At 40.0% G+C, this 19,696-nt stretch overlaps 1 protein-coding gene across 2 annotated transcripts; it reads left to right on the top strand.

The window, feature by feature from the left end:
• Window positions 1-1,409: 1,409 nt before the first annotated feature.
• ccn5 (cellular communication network factor 5) lies at window positions 1,410-19,652 on the top strand. Of its 2 annotated transcripts, none has more exons than XM_063887300.1 (5): window positions 1,410-1,718; window positions 14,814-15,030; window positions 16,255-16,503; window positions 17,514-17,755; window positions 18,189-19,652. In XM_063887300.1, exons 1-5 carry the CDS (start codon window positions 1,689-1,691, stop codon window positions 18,474-18,476), a joined length of 1,026 nt encoding a protein of 341 aa, XP_063743370.1. In that variant the 5' UTR covers window positions 1,410-1,688; the 3' UTR covers window positions 18,477-19,652. The 2 variants fall into 2 exon arrangements, with proteins under 2 accessions (XP_063743370.1, XP_063743362.1); XM_063887292.1 differs by lacking the exon at window positions 1,410-1,718 and adding an exon at window positions 13,580-13,758.
• The last annotated feature ends 44 nt before the right edge of the window (window positions 19,653-19,696 follow it).

Below are 19,696 nucleotides of genomic sequence, written 5' to 3' on the forward strand. Positions count from 1 at the left end.
ACAATGTTTAAAGCTGATTAGAATCTATACTCAACACATTCAAATCTGAAAGCCCAGTTTGTGTCGAAAGGGAGGATTTACTCAATACTTTTTTACAGTTTTGGTTTCAATAAACTATTATTCATCTTTCAATTTACTGATGCATTGCATGTGTTGGATGATAGAACAATAAGGGATATAAAGCCAATATGTACAACCACAATATTTAACATCCAAACTCCACTAAATCTAACAGCTGATGTCTATTTTTCAAATGTCTAGCTGCGTTGGCTGCGGATTTAAATGTTTTAACCAGCAGTTTCCTCTTCTGAAACTAATACCATCAGCTTTTTGTTGAGTGGTTGTTTGTGTGTTTGCTACTTCCCTTTCCTAAAGTCTGCGGCTGACAGAAAAAACACTCATGCATATTGTTTTCATGCTTTGAAACATGATGAAACTGTTGCACGGGTGTCTTTATGTAAAGGTCCCTTAGTTAGTTCTCTAGTAGATCTTGTATTCATACGAGCTAACTAGTCATATCAGCAAAGATACATTCACAGTTATGTCATTCAGTAATTGTTGTTAATTCAACAGTTAGCACCACCTTGTGGTTGTAGCTCACAGGAAGCATGCAGTGTTGTATCAAGGAATGTGTGTACTTGATTCTGATAAAACTACACTGTGGTATTGGAAATAAGATATGAATTACATGTTTTATCAGATGCTTATGCATTTGGTACACCAACAAGCGTCAATAACCTGCACATGTTGTTAAACGTTTGAGCTAATCTCTTTTTAACATTATCCTGATAAGAAAGATCTTCTTATCTAGGAGCCTTGGCTTCACTTGTGCTTGCAGTTTAATAGAGGGATAAAACTCAGACTTTGACACTATATTTGAAAAATTGCATAACAATTTGTGAAACTAGTGTGTGTAGTAATATTATTAGGCTAGTCCCATTCAGAAATATATGGTATCTTTCTAGAGTTTGTGACACAAGCTATTGAGTTAATAACAAACAGGTAAGGGACAATTATACACAAATAACTGAAAGAAATGTTGCCAGAAAAAGAAAACATTGCATATGTCTCAAGTAGCGTTATACAAAGCACCATTTAGTGGAAGCAGAAACTGTTTTTGTTTTCGCTAGAAGTGCCTTACAAATGAGCTTAATACTGGATTGATGTATGACATAAAAATCGATTGTGATTTGACATTATTTCACAATGTAAGGTTAGTGGTTAAATAGATTTAATATGTTCCTTTCACGGCCACTTTTTGCAGATTGCGCATGGTCACATCAAGTGTTCCAAATGTGTGGGAAAACAGCAGTACGCATGCGCATAGCTGACTGAGTGTCGCCCAGCTGCAGAACGTAACCGTGACAACAAAAACGATGGTGATTATTGACAGCGCATATTAATAAGTCTGCCTTTTGACGAATCACTTAATATCAACATGTTTGTTGTCACCAGCCGCGGGATTTTGTTACAAACAAAATTGCTAACAGCTAGCTTGTCAGGGATCAGCTTGTTATTTGGACTTCCGGTATCTCCCTTTACTGGGAGGTAAATGCTACCTGTGGAAAAAAGAATGGCCTTCAGGATATCAAACCTGAGAGGATTACCAAACATGGAAGCAGCAGGACAACGCGGTACCATTTCAAAAACAAAGCTAAAGTTACCCAAACTGACAGCACAAACAGGAAATGGAGCACACGGCAAGTCCAGGTGAACAGGTATGGACTCAATTATCACCTGTGTTTAACTGTGTGGACAGTGTTGGGCAAGTTACTTCCAAAATGTAATACAGTACATATTACTTATTACTGTCTTTTTAAAATAATAAGTTACATTACATCATTAAAAATGAAATGTACTGCGTTACTCTACTTTTGCGTTACTTTGAGTTACTTTCACCAAAATCACCGCAAAAGTAGGGCTTTAAATGCTAAAATGTAGTTTATTTGAGCTCAATAATTAAAGCTATCTATCTATCTGGCAGTACATGCTGAAAATAGAGCTAGAAATTCATGCTCCGTTTAAGTGGGCTGAATAATATGTGATACCGGTAACATGACGTCTCTGTGTGTTATTAGTAACATGTTAGTGGAGCCTCTGCACGGCCCTGTGACCTGCTGTATATGAACGAGTCTATCAGCGTTAGCTCACCTTGTCATTGGTGTGTTAACGGGGATTTGGCTGACAAGCTTTCTAAAAGCCTGCGATTCCACAGAGGACAGAGGCTGCATATCTTCAGCACTCAGCCACGAGTCTCTTAACTTCTCGGGGTTCAAGCAGCAGACCGAGAGAAAGTGACCTTCTGTTGCTTTGGCCTGCACGCGCTCCCGTCTTTTTCTGTTCTGCAACCTGCAGCTCTGCATTGTGAGCCTGCAGATCTGCATTGTGAGCCTGCAGCTCTGCATTGTGAGCCTGCAGCTCTGCATTGTGAGCCTGCAGATCTGCATTGTGAGCCTGCATATCTGCATTGTGAGCCTGCAGCTCTGCATTGTGAGCCTGCAGATCTGCATCAGAGCCCATGACACCAGCAAGACTTAAAAACCTCATTAAGAAAGCTGGTTCTGTCATCGGCATCAAACTTGACAACTTTGAGGCTGTGGTGGAGAGGAGGACTCTGAACAAACTGTTGTCCATCATGGAATAACCCCACCCACCCTCTCCACCTGCAGCTGGAAGGACAGCGGAGCTCTTTCTCCAACAGACTGCTCGCTTTCACAAGGACAGATACAGGAGAACATTCCTGCCCACTGCAATAACACCCTACAATAATTCCCCTCTGGCTGGCAGACAACTCACTGCTCCATAGCCTCTCTTGTGGACTGGACATAACATGCACAGCTTGATACTTCACATTGCACATTTACATTATATTAACTTAATATTCCATCTCACTGCATTATCTGTACATTTGTATATTTCTCATTTATTTTTAGTCCTAATTATTTGTCATTTGTTATGCTTCTTCTTTTTGTATTTCGCTGCTGCAATCGAAACATTTCCCAGTTTCGGATAAATAAAGTATTTCTGATTCTGATTCTGATATGTGGTTAACATTGTGCAGTTCAAATATGTCAAAGACCTTATGGTCAGGACCAAAGGTGGAAGAAGTAAGATTGTTTACTTAAGTAACAATACTTCAGTGTAGAAATACAAAGTCCTGTCTTTACTTGAGTAAAAGTACAAACGTTTTGGCATCAAAATACATTTTAATTACCGAAATTAAAAGTACTCATTATGCAGAATGGCCCATTTAAGCACCATATATGTTTTTAAATATTGTATTATAATTATTGAGGCATTATTCATGTGTTCATACTGTGGTAAAGGGGAGTTTATTCACTACTGTAGCTTAACCTAAAAAAAGATATGGTATCGTACTAGTTTATTTATATTGTGTAATAATAATCTAAATGTGCAAAGTCAAAAGTGCAATGCTTGCCTACAAATTGTAGTGCAGTAGAATTAAAACATAGCATAAAGTGAAAATACTCAAATAGTACAAGTAGTTCAATTTTTTCTAAAGTACAACTGGAGGACATTTACTTATTTCCTTCAGAATCAGATAACTTTTATTAGTCCCACAGCGGGGAAATTTACATCTGTTACAGCAAAAGTGGCATAGCAGGTTAAAAAGAGGCATGCAATATCCAATAAGACTCTTCTACTTTCGATTTGGTTGCAACCAGTAAGTGGTTTCTTATTGTCTTCTACTTTTTTGTCTTACAAGGCCAAACAAATGGGAAGTGGGGTGACAATTAGTTGCTAGTGTGCTTTTTGTTTTTGACTTTCTTCCTCTTTCTGATCTCGATGCTGAACTAAACAAACGTCTGCATAATTTAATCTCATCTGTACAACACGAGGTTGTGATCCCACATCCCCTTTAGCCTTCGATGATATAATGCGTGAATAAAAAGTAGATATATTCCTGTGAGACTGTACAGCAGTGTTGCCTGCAATAACTACATTTGCAACACATCGTGAGCATAAACTATTTCACCAAAGTGTCACTGACACTGACTTGTGATTTGCCTGGGAGGACTTTCCCACACAAATGTTCGGCAATAACGCTTGGCTCTCAGTCTGTTTCACTTTATTGCAAAGGTGCTGAGTGGGATTAAGTTGTGTTCCTTTGCAGGACATTTTCATGTTCAAACAGCAAAGAACATTCCATTAAATATCGCCAGAAAGTTGGAGTTATATGATGAAATATACAAGGAATAGTTTGAAGTTCTGGGAACTTTTCCTGTTGCCAAACATAGTCTACACACCCTTTTATTTCAGTGTCGGTGATGTTTCAGTGCTCCCTGCTGGACATTTTTATAGAAGGGGTCTATAACACACCGGCCTTCTAAAAAGCTTACGATAAAGTGTAAGCTAATTTTGTTACTGTGAACTTGGGCCATACCACATTTTGTCCTCTTTTTTTCAGCCTTAATGCTAAACTACATAAACATGTTATTAAAAAAGCTGGCTTATCCTGAGTGAAAGGCACTGAGAATAGAGTTGTAGTATCACAGTCAGATCCAGATAGCAGTACGGGACGGGCTTTACTTAAAATGACCTACCTTGCCTCCAGACTTGTGTCAAAAAAAATCCAAAAGGCTTTACCGTTGGGTCAGTCAGTGGATCATCAGTCTCTGATTTGTTGGATCTGTCAGAGCTGCGATGCTTGCACATGGTGGCAGCAGATAGAAAGACAAAACTTGCCCCAGGTCTTCAGCTCACCTCATACTACAACTACCTGCTCAGCTTTTTAGACGGCCGGTGATGGTTGTTTTGTATTATAGTCCCCTTCTATAAAAATGTCCAGCAGGGCGCACTGAAACATCACCGAAACTGAAATAGTTTCCTGTTCTGTTTTGTCAATTGAATCTAAATAGGGTCAAGCCAAAACCATGAAAACAACCTCAAACCAGAAGTAGGCCCACACAAGAAGACATACTTTCCACCGTATAGGGTTAGATACTAAGTATTCCACTTCAGACACACTTTGCCTTTTGGAAGTTATTATTTTTATTGTGTTTTTATCGTCTTCAATTTAATTATAAGCCACGACTTCATGATTTGATATTGTGTATTAAATCTAAACACAGCGAAAAACATATCTGTGTGATGGAGGAGTGTCTCTTGCTTTATCATTTATTGCGATGCATTTTCACAAGTACCAATTTAATCTGCATCTAAAATGTCCTTTTCATTTTGTCTTCATATTCTCTCCAGTACAACAGACCTATTCTCACTGAAGGGTATCATCAACCATCCTCACCTGGCCACTAGAGGTCTCAATAACCTTTTATAAAAAAAGCCTTTGTTCAGCATCTGATTGAAGAGAGAGTGCGTAGTGTTCCTGGATTGAAATCCTTTGACATAAAAACATTATGTCTAGCAAAAACAAATGGAAACAAGGGCAAAAGGTTAATCAAAATGCAGCACAGAATTGTTTCCTTCAACAGCATATTTAACTGGACTTTATCCCCCCCCCCCCCCCCACACACACACACACACACACACACACACACACACACACACACACACAGACACAAATATCCAGCACCAGTCCCTCTCCACTGCTATTTTGCACTACCATTTGCACTATGTACATTTTTCATATAATGGCTATTTGTGTTTTTTTGTATATATTGTGTGTGTGTGTGTGTGTGTGTGTGTGTGTGTGTGTGTGTGTGTGTGTGTGTGTGTGTGTGTGTGTGTGTGTGTGTGTGTGTGTGTGTGTATTGTATTTTTTTTTATTGAATACCTCAGGACTGTGAGAAACAGCATTTCGATCTTTCTGTCCGTACACACAAATTGAAAGATTGACAATAAAGTTGACTTTGAGTTTAGCTTGACTTTGAGCACGTCCTCTAAAGAGTAAATCCACGGGTTAGTAAGCAATTTAGAGACCCGAAATGGCACTCCGGGTTACAAATCATGACACATTAACTTTATTAAAGCATGGAAGGTGAAATGGGACAGTTGTGTCACAGTGTTAGTGTGAGTAAGCCCTGGCAGTGTGACAATGAGGCAGCACGCACAATAACAGAAGAACCCTGGTAGCCAAGCAGCTAACTCAAGTTCAGAAATGCTCCTTTTTATTTTTAACAACTGTATTTTCCTCCTGTGTTATCATGTACTTTTACTATTAATATTTCCAGTATCTACTTTTAAGATTTTGAGTTTATGACTTTTTTTTAGTTGTAATGGAGTACTTTTACATTTTCCCTTGAATAGAAAATATGATTACAGGATTTCTTTCCCTACTCACCGCCATATCATTTAGACTAGGGGACGGCAGAAGAAGCGTCACACTGATAAAGAGTGCATCTGCATTTTGGATAATAGCATTGATGGCAGTTACCCACACCTTTAAGAAAGGGGCCTTAGCCTCATATTTAGAGACCCTATTACAGCTTCACACAAAAATCTGTACCAAACTAATTAAAATAATTCAGAAACATCTATGAACATGGTGAAGGTGACTATGCTTCCACTGAGAAAGCAACATTCTACTCTGTTGTTGTGTTTCGTGCCAACACTGAACCAATTCCCCCATAATCCAGTTATAGAGCGCCGTGTCGTGCGGTCACTGTTTTATCTCAGCACCGTCATCAACCTTTTATACTCATGGATTCTGAGCTGCACTCAAAACCTTATTGGTGTTAAAGCTGGACAACTCAATTGACCAAGTTATGAACAATAACATTTAGTGGCGCTCCACCCTGTTCCTGAAAACAAATCATGCCAATTAAAGCTGGATTGTTTACAAACTATGTTATCTCTAACAATGTCTCGGTATCTCTTACTCTCTTAAATGTTCCCTCTCATGTGTCCGCTGCTTACAATAATAGTTTCCAGGACGGTGATTAAGAAACTCCTGAGTGAGCGCCCTGTGTTTCAGCTGTCTGCAGAATATATCTTCCCTCTACCTCGCACAATCTCAGCTAAAAATACGGACGTTGTGTACCATGCTAGGAAGTGGTCGCCTTCATGAATTGACTCTGTGTTCCTTATTTATTTGTTCACATTTATTTTTAGCAACTGATGCTCGAAATGGATGTGTTGGTTCTGGTGTGTCAGTGAATGCTATTTCCAAGCCGTGTTGCTGCAATTATCTCTCCACAAACACATCCTGAACCCAGGCATGGGCAGGAAAAAGTTTTGCATAATAGAGAGGGTGGTGAGCCAGCAATATGCAAATGGTGTTTCTGGCATCACCCTATATTACAACCGTTGTGTCAGGGGGTTTAGAGCAACATAATTGTAGCACAAGACTAAGAATCTGCATGCTAGCGTCTCTGTGAGGCTGTATAAAATCAGCATGGTAAAAGTAAGAATGCTAATCCGATGATACACTTGTATTATGTTCACAATTATCCCCATCTTACTGTAGTTTATAGTATAATATAGTGTTGTAGGCTGAGTATTGCAACTGATTTCCTGGATAGATTAGATTTGAACTTGATTTGATTCCTTATCCATTTGATCAGGGATATTTACTGTATATTTTAATTACAAAATGACCTGGATATGAAAGAGATTTGAATGGAATGAATGCTCTAAGTGACCTGGTGCATTAATAAACATATTGATGAAAACTGTTCTAAACTTTGTGCCAATCCATGTAGATGTGGATAAGCAGTATCAGTCTGCACCATATGTAAAGCTGGGGGCTCACATAAGTCAGTAAGAATTCAGCTCAATCTCTGTACAAAAAGTCCTGACAATCCATCAAATAGTTGTTGAACAAATTCAGTCTTTCAGAACAAATTGCTATACAGGTTGCCTGACCCATACTGAAATTGCCGTCCCTATAGAAGGCAGACTAGGAAATGATTGAAAGCTACATGAGTATTGCACATAATGTTCTGCGCAGGTGAGGACGTCATCTCCTTAGAGCATCATTTATTGGGTTTGAATACGACATGTGATGTTGTACAGACAGTCGTTTCCACATTTTCTAATACATCTGTCAGTTCAGCTGTCTCGATGAGTAGGTGTGAACGAGTGTCTGGATGGTCTTTGCTTTTCTTTTGTCGCTGTATACACGGCAGTGACCTCTACTCCGTGTACGTCAGGAGGAGACCTTAGGTCAAGGCGATGTCCTTATCGTCAGCTCTGGGAGTTCCTGTGGCAACATTGTGGGATTTTCACACATCAAACTGGAATGTCTGGAATTCTAGGTGTCACTTTAGGAAAAATATTTGGACTGCCGCTGAGTTCTCCATGTTAGGAAAGCCCTGGCTGTGTGTGTCTACTACAGTAGCTGTTTACAGTTACATCTAGATACACACATTACTTGTATATATGGCAGTAATGTGCCGTTCACAAAGCACTTGCACTTCTTGAGAAAAGAACTCTCTTTCTCTGCTAAGTTTACATAGTGTGGTTTTTGATTCTATTCTTGGACATTTTCAGACTTTCGGTATGTGGAATTTGAAGTAATTACCCTATTTATTCTCTGGCCCACTGGCTAACCTGAATTAAATCATGTCTCAGTTTGTCCTTTTGGATAAATTAAGATCGCTTTGGACCATTTAAGTTGTATATTACATCACATAACAGCCATGCACCTGTAGCATTTCATCTGTAATTTCATGGGAAATGGCCATGTTAGTGGTGAAAGTGCTTTTTCTTGTTGTTTTCCTACGATTAAAAGGTGGCTGTTTTAAATCGGCACTTTGATCCATACCAGATGATTAGCTAGGGGTCATTTAACAAAGAAGTAATTTATCTCCGCCATCTGATTTCCAGACAGTGTTAATACAGACGTCATTTTCTACAGTCCCTTGTAAGAAGAATGCTATTCGAGCTGCGGTTTTTGAAGGAGGACTTTAAAGGAGGATGTAAAAGAAACAGACGGACAGACACAGTGCAGTTTGGGCGTTCATTGTTTCTAAAAGGGATGAGGAGAGCTCTGTCTGTGACCTCTGTCGGGAGTGGTGGTGATCTAATGATGCCCGTCATCACAATCCCTTTCCAAAGTCCTTACAGGAATAATGACTCAGCATCATAGCTATAGTACAACTCCCACGTGCTTTTCCGATTTGAGGCTGAACCACTTGCACATTGTTTGCTATGTCTGACTCTTCACAGCAAGTCTGCCCTCTATACCTGCAGACCTGGCACCGCCAACCTGTCATTGACTGGAACCGTTCAGCGTCACCTGGAGCCAAAACCTCAGACACCAATTCCCGAGTGGTCTGTTTGTTATGCATGTGTGAAATATTGTCCTGGGAATAAGATTTGGGTATTATTTGTGGCTGTCAAAGACCACAACCTGTTTATTCTGAGTCACACTGAAATCAGACTTGGCACCGCCCTAACCCACTTACTGGCACTCTTGAATATTGTCTGGGTTTGCTGAGGTCGCAAATGTTGGGGGTACGAAAATGAAAACAATAAAGCATAAGCCTAAAAATGTGTTGTGTTTCCTTTTTGTTCTATAACATCAGAAATAGGATCAAATTGGAAATGTACCTTGATTTCTTTTTATGTTGTGTCAATACCAGGGTTAGGGTTGATTTTAGTTGCTCTGTCATTTTGTCTGTCATCTACAAGACTTGATATGCAAATTTCCTCTACAGCTATACAGTAACTGTAGGCTAGCTAGCAAGCAAATGTGTGTTTGTGTTCTTATCGGCCTCTGACTAATCTTACTCTTAATTTACATCCACTTTACCTTTTGCTTTGCAAACCGTGCCACCTCTAAAATGTTCTTTGTGTTGTTTCAGAATCAAATGACAAATTAGAAGCCCAAAGACATGCTACCAGGCTGTGCTTTAAGCTAAATGCTAACACTAGCGTTAACAACTCTAACACGCTAGCATATATGTTTAACCATGTTTGCCATCCACACCTGCTGATGTTTGCTTGCTTAGAACTTAACACAAAGTACAGTTAAAGCTGATGGAAATGTCATTATTATTATTATATTATATACGTCAAAGTTATTAAGGGTATTCCTGAGGAAGTGAGTCATGATTGTACCGCATTTTATGACAATCCAACCAATAGTTATTAAAGTATTTCTGTATTGACCAAAATAGTGGAAAGACAGACACGGCACTTGTTCCTGTCTGATTCCACTATGAAATCAGTCCCTACAAGTTGTAAGGAAATACTGACAAAACTGAACCCTCACATCTGTAAATGTGATTTCTGCGCTGCATGCCTGTAGCACAGTGTCACCTCTTAGTCTCATTACAACAGTCTGAGTCTACGCTCCATTTTCTGCTTCTTCCACTCTGAGGTATTCTTTGGTTGTTGGACAACTTTTCTGAACATGTGTTAGACATTTCTGCTCCGCGGTGAGAGATTTGGTAAAGTGATTTTCCTTTCAGATCAGTGCATTCTTTTCTAACATTTACAGGACGGATAATATTTTCATTACCTCGGCCCTGCAGGTTTTGCATTTGCGAATCAACAAGGAATCCAATGGGCTTTTCCTACATACCATCACATACCAAAACAATATTCGCCCAAAACTGAATGAGGGTCATTGTACAGGATTTTTGGGGTTTCTTCCAAAGTGTCCACTGTCAGTGAGAGCAATACTTTACTGTCTGGAAGCTCTCCAACATCTGTGTGCTCTGGAAAATGTGTTAAGCCTTTTTTCTGACTCTCGGTTTGAATTGGCCGATACTGTAAGATTTCACTATGACTGGTCGTTGCTGCAGTTGTTGATGTTATGACTTAGCTCAATCTTTTTTACACAGTTGAAGTCTAATGATGCTGAACTAACAGTCTATTTTACAATGAGTGTACAAGGATACTTAAAAAGGCCTTAAGACGTGTTTTGGGGAATAGGTTTTTGTGCAATGCCAATGGTCTGCAAAGGCTTAAATCCCTGTGTTCTCTCCGGAGGGAGTATCTCTCCCACACACTCAAGTCTTTGGTACTGAATTTCCCTGACCCCATTATATATATATCCGGTAGAAGATCTCAGCATCTACTTGATGGATTGGAGCAAAAGTTGGAGAAGAGATTCATGGTTTCGCAAACGATTGCATCTCGATGACTCTGTTGATCCTCTGACATTTCCGAGGGCCATCTTGAAGCTGACATTTGTGGTTTTGAGTAAAATTTCTCCACAACATCTTCGCTTTTAGCACCATCATCAGGTAATTATTGTTCCACAACTTCTTGGTAGAACAAGGCATTGCATATGTCTGAAACGTCTCCATTGGACTCCATTGTTTACTTCTTGAACATAGTGACATCACTATATTATACTCGTGCCTTTTATTGGCTAGCGCTCAAACACATTGTACGTGATAGGATAAGGGGCATGACATCTCTAAGTGGATGATCAATCACAACAAAGCCAGCCAGCAAACCAATTAGAGCAGACTGCGCTCTGGTTTCAGACAAATGGTGAAAAGAGGAGCTGCAGCACAGGCAGTATGAGAAAAATAAAGAGCTGTTTGAGCATTAAAGCATGGAGACATGTCACAAAATACAAATATGAACCTGAAAATGAGCAGAATGGGACCCCTTTAAGATCATTCAGGAACTTCAAACCCTGAGAAAGGCATTTTCATTCTAAATAATAGTCAGTGAGCTGTAGTTGTTACACAATAGTGTGTGATTTTGTTACAGACTTGTGTATGTTCTAGTAGAGCCATTACAATGCAATCCTTCCAGACTCTGTCATTCTTGTAGAGCATGGAAAACACATGGAGCGGTGGCCAAGACAGCATAGTTTTTAGGGAAGGCTGAGAGGCCTCGCAGTGGATCTACGCTGTTAGCCACCTGGAGCCCACCTGCCCGGACACGCATACTTTCCTCTCCTCTTTCTTTCTGTCTGTCTGCTTCTATTTATAACTCATCACTGGATGTCTTCACTGCCCACCCAGCTCTGTGAGAAGTGGCTGATGTATAAACTCAGGAATCCAGTGTTACTTCTGACTGAATCTCTCAAACATGAATTGCTTACTTTCTGTTTCAGGGACTTTTGCCATAGTGTTTATAGTCAGGGATATTTGGGCTATGACGGCATCTTTGTAACATGATGTAATTGTGCTGTAAAATAAATCTCAATCTGTCCGTCGCTCCATCAATTTGGATTAGACTGACATACATTAACAACTATTGGATGGATTGCAGTGAAGTTTGGTACAGACTTTCACTGAACCCTTTCCATATATCCGGTGCAACATCTCAACATCTACTTGATGGATTGGAGCAAAAGTTGGACAAGAGATTCATGGTTCGTAAACAATGCATCTCGATGACTTTGTTGATCCTCTGACATTTCCAAGGACCACCTTGAGGTTGTCATTTGTGGTTATGACTGTAATATCTCAACAACATTTCGATGAATTGTCAGGAAACCTGGTGCTCACATATGTTTGCCCTTTAGATAAAATGAACCACTGACTTTGCTTTCAGTGCGATCATCAGGTCATGATAGTATGATGCGTTGAATCTCCCTTGACTGCGCAACAGCAACTGTACAGTGGAAAGAGTCAAAAAAGCTGCTTAAATATGATAATTAATAATTGAGATTTTTCTTAAAATAATACTGAAAAATATTCAATTCAATTTATTAAGCAATGTTGATTTTACTTTGTGATAATCAATTCAAAATAATGTTAGCTTGGACCGGTCATGTCCATAATGATATAGTCATGATGCAGAGAAAATGCTGGAGTATTATATGTAATAAAGGCTAGTGCCAAACATAACCCTCATAATAAAATATGTCTGTTTAACTTTTTACTAATAAAGCAGCTCAGATGCATTTTGTCTGATCCAGGTCTTTATTGACAATGAGACCATTTTCCCCCAAAAAAGTGGATGTGCCCTTTTGGCCTCAGAGGAGTCATGTTTACTTTCAGTTCTTATTTGAATTTCTCTCTCAGAGGAGTCGTGTTTACTTCAGCTCTTATTTGAATTCTCTCTCAGAGGAGTCATGTTTACTTCCAGCTCTTATTTGAATTCTCTCTTCAGAGGAGTCATGTTTACTTCCAGTTCTTATTTGAATTCTCTCTTCAGAGGAGTCATGTTTACTTCCAGTTCTTATTTGAATTCTCTCTTCAGAGGAGTCATGTTTACTTCCAGTTCTTATTTGAATTCTCTCTTCAGAGGAAGGCTTTTCTCCCAGTGAAAGATCATGCTGATCCAAGTTCATGCCAGCCTCAGACATGCTGCCCTGACACCATGGAAACCAGAGGGAAACGAAGCATGACATCTCTTTTGAGTCTGGCTGAAATTACACATTATGGTTTCAGAAGTATTTTAGTGGCAATATCTACTCTATATTCATCTCTTCAAAAGACCGTCCACTATATCCGACTGACCATACATTGAAGCAGCAGTCTGGGACAACATCAGCAAGATAAAACATCTTAACTCGGAATCGTCCCCACAAAAGCCCCGGAGGTTGTTTGACTTTTAGACAACTGGGCTAATGTATTTTTCACTCAGCTCGTGTTAAGCTGTGTAAACTTAGAACGCCACAAGACTGGAAAGAGAGGGAGGAGAGGAAAAAGAGGGGGAAGACTTGTGTGTGTGTGTCTGGAAGTGGAAATCGGCAGCAGGGAGGAGGAATGTGAAACATTTCTGATGCTAATCCAGTGGCTGTTTACACCGTAGTCAGCCTGTGACATCAGAGTCCAGACTTTATAAATGTCAGCAGGCAGGAGAATGAGCAGAGAGCAAACACTATCACAGCTTAGTGAGACACACTGAGCCCCCATGGACCGACGGCTGTGTGACTGTGTGATCGCTCTGGCTGCTCTGCTGTGTGTGGCTACACAGGTGAGGCCCGCTCCTGATACTTACTGTAGTCTGATCTGAATGAGATTATTATGGGCTGTGAGTGAGGAAGGGCGCTGTGTGAGTATCTTGACTGACTTTAGAGTTGTAAGATTTATGAGTTTTGTTGAAGATTGAAATGAGTCTTAGTTTGATGGTATCAGTTATTTTTGTGTTTTTATGAATGAAATGATTTGATGTTAAAAAGAAAACTGTGATTGTAGCCATGCTGTCTTGGCAAAAGGGTATGCAATTACAAATATTTGAAGACAAGTAGGACTTTAGCTTTAGCATTTTTATATCTGTTGATTATTTTCCTGAATAATTTCTTAGTTGTTTGGCCCATCAAATAAAAACAAATACTCAAAAATGGACATCACAACTGACTACATCTCAGGATTATATCATCACAGGATGACTTTATAAAGGAAAACTTGCTCCTTTTATAAAATGTACTCTCTTTACTTAATCTATAATGTATTGCTTCTAGATGTCCATTTGAACTGTTGCATATATTTATATCTTTAATGGTGTTTTGTATTATGTGTATTGTGAGTACCTTTGTTGGACCTGGGCAATAAATGAAATCTAATCGAAGAAAATTGCTTCATGATAAAAGGGGATAAAAGGCTTGAAACACTCAAAATGTATGGTATTTTAGCTTGAAAAATGAATCAAAAGAGTCAGTATCAGTGTCCTAAAATGCTTGTGACAATAGATACTGCATATTAAATGACACATGTTTTGCATTATCATCTTCCTTTTTGAACTGTAAGGGTATTAACGTTACAGAAGTATGCTTTATGTTGCTGAGCAGTGAGTAAGAAAACAAGCAGCGGTCTGTATTTTATTCAAGGGATTATGTGGCTCTGTTTAATTGAAACTGGGCTCGTCCGCATCCTGCCAGTGTTTAGGCTCCATCACTAACATGTAATTTGAAACAGTGGTTTGGTCGGGCTGTTTTGGAGATTTTCTGAGAAAACCGCTTACCCCTCATGTGGAACTGTAGTGATGAGGATCCTCTAACACACCTGTTCCCATCTGTGTTGTCTCTGCAGGTGCTCTGCCAGCTGTGTGACCGGCCCTGCCTCTGCCCGACAGAAGTCCCTCAGTGCCCAGCAGGAGTCCCTCTGGTGCTGGATGGCTGCCGGTGCTGCCAGATGTGTGCAAGGCAGCGAGGCGAACCATGCACTGAGAAGTCTCCCTGCGACAGTCAGAGAGGTCTGCAGTGCGACTTCAGCGCCAGCTTCCCCGGAGAACCAGGGGAGTGTGTCGGTGAGTTCCTCCTCTAACGATCAAAATACCAGCAGGTAGTTTGTCTTTTTGTCAGCTCACAGATTCCTATAGAAATGTATATTAGGGGTCCCCAGAACATAGAAACTGTCTGATGCTACCTTGCGTATGTTGGGCAATTTGCACTAATTTGCATAAATTGCATTAATTAGTAGACAATAGCTAGAAAATGTCTTGGCCGATTTTGAACAATTTGGAGTCGTTTTGGAGGTTTTTGAGGATGCTGAATCCATTTCTGACATTTCCAGGATCAAAATGGCAGTTTTAACCAGAGAGTGACCATATTTTGTAGTCCTGGTGAGCTGATTTTATGAGTTTTGGGTCGATTTTAGGGGACTCGACCCTACCCTAAAAACATCCGAAATGGACTCAACATCCTATGCTAAATAAAGGCTGATAAATCAGAGGCAGATGTACTGAATGAATTTTCTTTATGGTTTAATTTAAGGCTCCTTTAATTCTTCTTTGTTTTGAATACATTTATTTTGGTGAACCTGATTTATGAAACAGGAATACAGTGTATTCTAAGGTTACATTGGTACATACACTTCAGTAAAGAAACATCTTATTGTTATTTATTTTCTCTTTTTTGAATTTGCATCACATTTCATATTTTGGTAATCCAAAATTCAGGGAAAGTAGGGTTAGGGTCTGGTTACATTACTTTTATATTTTGATACTCAGATAAGGAAAGTGATTACATTTTTTGACATTTAGTGGTTGATGTAACCGATCACATTTTAAGGGTAACCCTCCCAGCCCTGACTACTATAGGCTCATGTCTGTTTGTGTAGGAGGGGATAAAGCCTCAGTCAGTGTGCACGACAAACACACAGACAGTTAATGTTTAAAGTCTGCCCGTCAGAAACTCCAAAACGTTTCAACTTCTATTTCCAGGACTGCTGTTGACACATTTCCTCTAATGACTGGCCTTTGAGCAGCTTGATAGATTGCAGAGACAACACTCACAGATTGAAAAACAGACTCCTCAGTTTCTCAGTAGAGACGCCTGGCTTCCCATAAAACTACATAACCATTGGCAGAGACAGCCGCCCCTGTGTCCTCACCCCTCTCTCTCATTTTCCTCAGCTGTGTCCGCCTGCATTCACACCCCCCCCCCCCCTTTCTCTCTTTACCTAATCTAATCCTTTCACTTCCTGATTAAGTTTCCCACTTTAAGGGCTCTGTGCTGTGTGTTCCCTGCAGGACAGGAGGATCTGGGCTGTGAAGTAAACGGCGTCTCTTACCAGGACGGCCAGTCGTTTCAGCCCTCCTGTGACTCTTCCTGCCGCTGCAGCGGTGGGGGGGTCAGTTGCGTGCCAACTTGTCCGCTGAATTTCCGTCTCCCCACTGCGGACTGTCCCAACCCACAGCATATCCGGCTACCAGGCAAATGCTGCAAGGAATGGGTGTGTGAGAACCTGGAGAACACAGTCATACAGGACGCCATCACAGGTAAACCATACAGATAGATGGATGAGTTATGAGCAGGGTCTGAAATGATGTTGTATTAGCAACCCCAGCTGTTTCCTTCAATTTTTTGCAGTCTTAATAAATAACTATCTTCTCGTTGTAGCTTCACATTTAAAGAGCAGACATAAAACGTGTCAATATTATCAATATTTCCATTGAATTCCCTGTAAGAAACAAAGCAGTGAATTTCTCAAAATGTTGGACTGTTCCTTTAAACTAGATCCTGACATCAGAGCTAACACATTTCCAGTGTCTGATGTATTTCCACACATACTGTATACAATCACTGGCTTTTAAGCGACAAACGTTGCTCATAAATGATCAGTCCATATGGCAACATAATCCTTCCTTCAGTTATATGAAGCATGTCACTGGTGGTCATGTCTGGAAGTTTTTACTGGAGCATTTTTGAATTAAACTGGGGTGTGTCTGGCCAAATGAAAACCTCCCAAAGTCCAAATATAACCCACATTTCTTTTTGGAACAGTCAAAACATTTTTTTTCTTCGTCACCAAGTCTCCTAGTTTCATAACAAGAACTGTTGCTGTCTAACGATAAACAACTGAAGCCAAATAGAGACTATTACTGCATTAAAAGTGGACTGTGTTCGTGAGAAGGGGTGTTAGGGAAGTTTCGCCACTCTAAAAACATCTAGTATGCCAAACACTTTTAAACAATGTTATGAGAGCAGCAAAAGAACATTTTGTTCTTGGATACAAAACCTGCAATGTCATCCCCGAAGATCAGCTGATTATTATGACTATGCTTTTTAGTTTTGGGAGGAATAAAAACGCTTTGGTTTTTAAAATCACCAAAAGATTTGATTTGATTTGGACTTTTATTTGACTAAAAAACAATAAAATGGGACTTAAAAGTTACTGGAAGTGAATCCTTGAGGTGAATGAGTTCAATCAGCATCTAGTTTACTGCAGAGTTCTCAAACTTGGATGGGTTCTGAATTTGTACTCGTTGTTTCATTTGGTTTCTTTTAGCCATGAGACCTGGCAGGTTGTGGCCGTCTCTCCCGATGAATCACCCTCTAAACAGACTAGTCTCGCCTGCCTCTACCTGTACTGAGCAGAGCACCCAGTGGAGCGCATGTTCCCAGAGCTGTGGAGCCGGGGTCTCCACACGAGTCTCCAACCAGAACACGGCCTGCAAGCTGCAAATGGAAACTCGACTCTGTAAAGTGCGGCCTTGCGAGGCAGTTCGGCCTCGCTCAAGGACACCCATGGTGAGCATTTGTCTTTATAAATCCCATCGTGGTGCATTGATGGTCTTTTCACACAAACTTTAAAAAACATGGTTTGGTTTAACATGCTGAGTATGGAGATCATTTTCTCTGAACCTTTATGGTCAATACTTGATATAAAAGAAAGGATCAAAGGTAGCACCTGCATGTATCTTCAGCACAAAGTTGACTCATCTTAATTCCACCAATTTATTCTCAAACATGTAAAACGGAAGTCATGAAACAACGTCAGCGTGTTCGTTTGACACTAAGCAATGGATGCTATTACAGAACAAGGGATAGTGAAAATATATGCTTTTTGTAAGTCAAGTGAACAAAGATTTCTCTAATACAGAGCTTCAAGGCACAACCAAATGGGAACCTATTCTTTTGTAAGTGTTGTAATCTTGTGTATGCACGCTGTTTATTTTCCCAGCGGGGACAGCAGGGACAGTGCAAGGCCAGCTACACGTCACCAGGCCCCACCCGGCTCGTTCACCAGGGCTGCTACAGCACTCAGGCCTACCAGCTCCGGTACTGCGGACAGTGCACAGGCTCCCGCTGCTGCACGCCGTATCACACCACCACGGCTGAGGTCACCTTCCGCTGTCCCACCGGCAGACTGCTTCAGCGACCTGTGATGATGATCCACTCGTGTGTTTGTCATAACAACTGCCCCTACGCCCCCTACACTAACCCAGCTCTGTGGGGATACCGGCCCTGAGCGGTCTGTGTGAGCGCCGGGTCACTCAGAACAGTAAGACTTCATTGAAGCGGATCCGCATCCTCTCCAAAACGGACCTTAAGGGAGAAAAGGATCATTTTAAATATAAACTGTGATTGAGGTTGTGAATGCTGATCTTCACACATGTACAATCTCAAACTGCACTTATTCACAACTGCTTCTAATTCCCACTCAAATATGTGTCAAATCAAGAAGAAACAAACACACTGTTATTTACAACTGTGCTCTTAACGCAGAGGTAACAAAAGTGCTTCACATGAATAGGATAAGGACAGAGAACAGACAGAGAAGGCAATCAATAAAACAAGTAGAAATACGTGTATAACCCACAAAGTAAAAGTTATGAAACAATAGTTGGTTTTATTAAATGTGCACTGATTCAGCTTCTCTGAGACCTATCCTCTTTGATGTCTGTCGGCCACAGACTGAATACCTTTTATTTCAAAAGTGCCATTTTAAAATCAATCCTCAAAAGTGACAGGGAGCCTAAATAGGAGCTAAAACTGGTGGCATATGTGATTTATCTAAAGTCTTGATACACTTTAAAAGCTTTTAGACCGAAGCAATGAAATGAATAATTCTGCCTTCCATATTGAGGCCAACAAAACACATGTTTTCTAATTGAGATGAATGTTCCTATTTAAACATGCAGTGAGGACAGTTGGCCTTAGTGTTGGTATGGTCATAAAGAAAGTTTTAAAGACATGTTTACATTGATTACCGGCAATTTACTGTATGTCTTCAAGGGCATAGTTTGTTAGATAGAAAGTGATCCCAAAGAAGGACCCCAGCCTTTGCGTTGACAGACATTGAGCAGTTCAACTTTTAACCTGTACAGTTTTTGTAGTAATGTGACATTGCACTTATTTTTTGATATGATTTGTTTGTTGTAAATATATTATAGACCGATGTCAGTTGAAGATATCTCAATGTTTTACTTATGTCCTGCATTTTAAAAAGATGTGTGTGTTTTTGATTTCAAAGCAGAGTGTTCAAAGATTCATATTTTCCTAATGTATATTTTGTAGCCTTTTTCTTTAAATCCTTTTGCAGTACACTTCTTCTCTCTGATGATGAGCTGTTACAAACATGTTTGAAGCACACAGAAATACACAGCATTTTTGATATTTTATATAAATAATGAAGCCAAATTGATTGACTTTCAAGGTTCATATCTGTATTTTGTTCCTCTACTGGGA

The sequence above is a fragment of the Eleginops maclovinus genome, chromosome 1 (assembly GCF_036324505.1).
Source record: "Eleginops maclovinus isolate JMC-PN-2008 ecotype Puerto Natales chromosome 1, JC_Emac_rtc_rv5, whole genome shotgun sequence".
In the NCBI taxonomy this organism is placed as follows: domain Eukaryota; kingdom Metazoa; phylum Chordata; class Actinopteri; order Perciformes; family Eleginopidae; genus Eleginops; species Eleginops maclovinus.

Bases quoted from the DNA above. Each gene is read 5' to 3' on its own strand.
- ccn5 (XM_063887292.1), top strand. From the start codon at position 13,696: ATGGACCGACGGCTGTGTGACTGTGTGATCGCTCTGGCTGCTCTGCTG. The intron at 13,759-14,813 runs GTGAGGCCCGCT...TTGTCTCTGCAG, and splicing joins TGCTGTGTGTGGCTACACAG to GTGCTCTGCCAGCTGTGTGA. The intron at 15,031-16,254 runs GTGAGTTCCTCC...TGTTCCCTGCAG, and splicing joins AGAACCAGGGGAGTGTGTCG to GACAGGAGGATCTGGGCTGT.